General features: G+C 37.4%; 1 protein-coding gene across 2 annotated transcripts; it reads left to right on the top strand.

Annotated features, from left to right (window-relative positions):
* The first annotated feature begins 817 nt into the window (after positions 1–817).
* Positions 818–4185, top strand: LOC109155814 (uncharacterized protein At4g38062-like). 2 transcript variants are annotated; one of them, XM_019303468.1, is made up of 2 exons: positions 818–944; positions 1720–4185. In XM_019303468.1, the coding sequence occupies exon 2, from the start codon at positions 1757–1759 to the stop codon at positions 4010–4012; it is 2256 nt and encodes a 751-aa protein (XP_019159013.1). In that variant the 5' UTR covers positions 818–944; positions 1720–1756; the 3' UTR covers positions 4013–4185. The 2 variants fall into 2 exon arrangements, with proteins under 2 accessions (XP_019159013.1, XP_019159014.1); XM_019303469.1 differs by having other exon boundaries at positions 818–952.
* Positions 4186–4453: the final 268 nt, after the last annotated feature.

The following is a 4453-nucleotide window of genomic DNA, read 5'->3' as shown; positions in this document are numbered from 1 at the left end:
GAATTGAGATGTGGCGACGACTGCAAAACCCAACTGGGCCGGGTCGTTTAAAATGCTAGCCTAGTAAAAGCCCAAATTACACACATAGCCCAGTAAGGTGGATTTGGATCCAAATATGACAAATTATTCTGTGAACCTGAGTCTATCTTGCAAGATGGATCTGGATCCAAAGATACACAATTTACATATTAATTACTCACAATTTATCATTTAAACATTTACAATTTGTATTGTATTCACAATTTTTTTAAACTTAGAAATACAAATTATATTTTGGAAGTTCATAATTCCAATACTAAAACACACAATTTAAGATCAGGGTTCACCATACAAGGTGAACCTTAGTTCATGTATAAGAAATGCAAAAATATTATATATTTTTAGTTAATAAATTATATAACTATTATAATTAATATATTATGTATATGCAATTAACATATTATATATATGTAGTTGATAAATTACGTATCTATTACCATTAGCATATTATGTACCTACAATTAATATATTATATACTTTAAATTTATTTACAGGTACATAATCTATTAACTAAATGTGCATAATATGTTCACTATAAATATATAATTTAAATGTCGTTTTGAATCAGGATCTACAATGCAATGTGAACCATTTTCATAATATAATTTGTCATAAGTAATTGGGCTATGAATCGAAGGCCTATATCAAATTATAGTAAGCCCATATGTGAAGGATCCGAGGCCCATGTTGTATTAACGACTAACGGTTACTCCTCCCACCCCAATATTTTAAAACTTCGCCTGGTTCACAACGGCTATCTGAATCTGATCTCCGGTTTCTGAAACCACCATTTTCTCAAAGCTCTCTCACTTCTTTAAATCTCTCTAGTTCCCAAAAAATCATTCAAGTCCCTAGATTCTGTTGCATGGGTGAACCCAGTTAGGCAATTCGAACATTCATTTCAGATTTTCAGGTACTCTTCTTCACTACCCACAACTTTATTTTATGCTTTGTTGCAGAGAAAATGCAGAAAACTGGCAAAAGAAAATGCTGATTATATTGTATGGATTTGATAGCTTGTTATTGATGGGTGTATGCTTCGTCTATTTTGCTGATTTCTGGGTTATGAAGTCGTAGAATATACACAATCTAGTTCTCCTGTGTAGTTAACTGTCGAATAATAATAAATGATGATGATGATAGTGTCTCCTGATGTGTAAATTTCTTAAAAGGGGGAAATATGGAGACTTCATGTTTCCGGTGAGAGTTGGCATGGCAGATCTTTGTATTTATAGTTGAAATTCAGGCAAAAATTAGTCATTCTTTTAGTTTCCGTTTCACTTGATAGATCCTTATTTGAACTTTCCTTTAAAACTCGAACGTATTTTAAATATTTGGGATGAAACTAATTTGGTCGGGCCTGATATTGCTGTTAGTAATTTGAGGAATAGATAGTTAAACTTTTACCCTTTAATTGATGAAGCTAGGCAGATATCACTTTCATACCGAATGATGAGTATTCAGATCTCGTAGAATGACTGATTTAGTCGAATTTCAATTGAACCCATATTTTTTATAGTAATCTAACAGATGTAATCTAAGTAATATAGGTCGATCCCATATGAGAAATTGTTTCATACCAAATGAGAAATTGATAAGGAATGCACATTATGCAGGTCTTACTGCTTCTTGAAGTAAGAAAGTCTGTTTCTTGACTGGATTTTTCTTGGATTTGAACAGGTTTTGTTCAAGATAAATTGTTATAAAAGAGAAGGCAATGGGCACAGTACATGAAAAACTAGATGAAGCCATGGCTGAGATTGAGAAGCTCAGGGCAGAGTATAAAATCAAAGCAGAATCATCTGAGAATTTCAAAAGAGCTTACAATGAGCAATTGTCCAAGATTAGGGATGCAAATTCTAAAGTGGATAAGCTCACCCTGGAGTTGAGCCTGAAAGAAGATGAACTGTCTGTTGCAAAGCAGGCATATGAAGAACTGAAGTCAAATCTGAAAGACAAAGAAGCTGCCATCAAGTCTCTAAGATCAGCAAACGATAGGCTCCACGCTGATTCTGCCGAGAAGCTGAAGAAATTCGAAGACGAGAACAGAAGCATGGCAGTGGCGTTAGACGAGACAAATGCAGCAAACGTGGAGCAAGAGCAGCAGATACAGACACTCAGGAATGAAATCGATAGGCTGAGGAAATTGGCAATGGCGTCGCAGAAAATGTCCTGTGAAGTCGAGAAAAGAACGAGAGCCTCCAAGGAGCTGAGACAGAGAGATGATGTGGTGCTCAAGTTAGAGGAGGAAAATCGAGAGCTCGAAGATCAACTTAAATGGAAGAAGGAGCAGTTTGGGCATCTGGCTGAGGCTCATGAGAAGATCCGGCAGCAATTTCGCGAGAGGGAGAAAGAGTGGGAGAAGGAGAAAGACACACTGTTCAATGAGATCTCTACATTGCAGTTGAACTTGGATTCCCAGATAAGGATTTCAGAAGGCCTTCAAACCAGATTGCAGATGTGTAATCAAGCTTTAGCTCATGAAGAAAGCAGGAGAAAAACCCTGGAAGTTCAACTCTCAGAATCTAAAACCTGCATTGACAATGTTTCTGCAGAATTCAAGGAAGCCAAGTCAAGAACCGAGAGTTTAACTAATCAAAAGGATCAAGAAATTGCAAATCTAAGAGATGCATTGGGCACAAGGAATGCAACATACAAGGAAACAGAATACCGGTTCAGAAAGCTAGAGCAAGAGAACCGGGAATTGATGGCATCCCTCAAAGAACTCCAGGAAGCTGGAATCAACAACACTGGACATTCTTCGTTGCCAAAACTCAGAAACAAGCTCTTTGTATCTAGGGTCGAGTCCTTAAATTTGATTGAGGAAAAACAGCTTCCGTTACAGATAGAGGTTGATAAACTTAAAGAAACACTCAAAGAAGCATCAACACATCAAGTGCATTTGAAGGAGCAGGTGCTGAAAACAAAGAGTGAATTGAAAGAAGCAAAAGATGCCTTGGATAGAGCAGATGAAGAACTAGCTGAAAGTTATTACGAGGGAAAAGTAATCGAATCTGAATTGCAAATATGGAGATCTGTTGCTGAAAGGTTACAATCTAGACTCGATGAAAACCACCAAGTGCGGAGAGAAGTAGAAGCTTCGCTTTTTGCACAGGTGGATGTGGAGTTTGAGCTCAGATGGGAAAAAGATAGGCTTGAGCACATTCTAGCGGATAAAGAAGAAGAAATAAAAGAGCTCCAAGATCAGATTGTGTTACTGAATGAGAAACTCAATATAAGGGAGACAAGGGCACTTCAATCTCCACTCGGCAAGAAAAACTCACTGGATATTCACAAAGAGCTGGAGTGTTTTGAAGAAGAGTGGTTGAGAAAAGAACTCGAAAAAGCCATTTTAGCTCAGGTAGAAGCAGAGGGATACCATAAGAAAGAGAAGGAAATTCTCCACCACAAAATACAGGATCTCCAGAACCTCGTCAGTTTGCTGGAACTAGAATCAGAAAATTCATCCAGACTTCTCGCGATGCAGGCAGAGACTGGTATGTTCCAGAAAACATGGGAGACAATCAAAGAGGTTTTGGTACTGAAAGAGATTGAAGTCCAAGAAAAAAGTATGATTAATTTGGAGCTCGAAAATGATTTAAACACTTTGCAACATAAAGTTACCAACCTGACATCTAAGCTTGAGAGGCTGCCATGCAGTTCAGATGTCGCGATGGAGAAGCTTATGGAAGAGAAAGCAAAGGCAGTGGAAGATGTGAGGAAGCTGTCATCCGAGAGGGAAATATGGCTGGATATGTTTATGAGATTGTCAAATAGGATAAGCCAGCTATCCATGGAAGACATGGAATTAACTAATGAACTGGGAAGAATCATGCAGACTTGTGGGGCATTCGGTCTAGACATGAAAAGGATCAATAAATTCTTTGATCCTGCGAAAGAGAACCTGAACATATGCTCTTCTCCAACTAAGAATGTTGAAGATAGATTGCCATTCAGAGCTATCAACAACTAACTGGATGTTGTTGATCTTGCAGGAGCTGTTTTTATTTAGCTTCTCCTCATCTATCTTACAAGATCGAGTTGATAGTTTTTTATCACGTTGGTTCTGTGTGCATCATATTTTTCATACAATTTGTCTTATCGTTATTGTTGCCAGAATCATAAATTTATCTGTTTTTATTTTTATATTTCTCTGTGCCAGAATCAATCATTACACTGATTTATCCACTCCCAAAGTAAAAATCATATGCTTATACTTGGGGAGTCTGCTTTTTTCATCAGGCATCCCGGCTGACATAAAAACTTTGTATCTTTTAGATTCTGGATCGTACCCAAACAATAGGTTTGAAAAAGTTTGGGGATGGACTCTTGGAAGGAAAATAAGCTGTCCCGTACTAACGTTGCAAACAGCGACGTTTCTATTGGATCTGGACCTACAAATAAACAAGCCGTC

The sequence above is a fragment of the Ipomoea nil genome, unplaced genomic scaffold (assembly GCF_001879475.1).
Source record: "Ipomoea nil cultivar Tokyo-kokei standard unplaced genomic scaffold, Asagao_1.1 scaffold2704, whole genome shotgun sequence".
Lineage (NCBI taxonomy): Eukaryota > Viridiplantae > Streptophyta > Magnoliopsida > Solanales > Convolvulaceae > Ipomoea > Ipomoea nil.
This window is presented reverse-complemented; position numbering and strand designations above follow the sequence as displayed.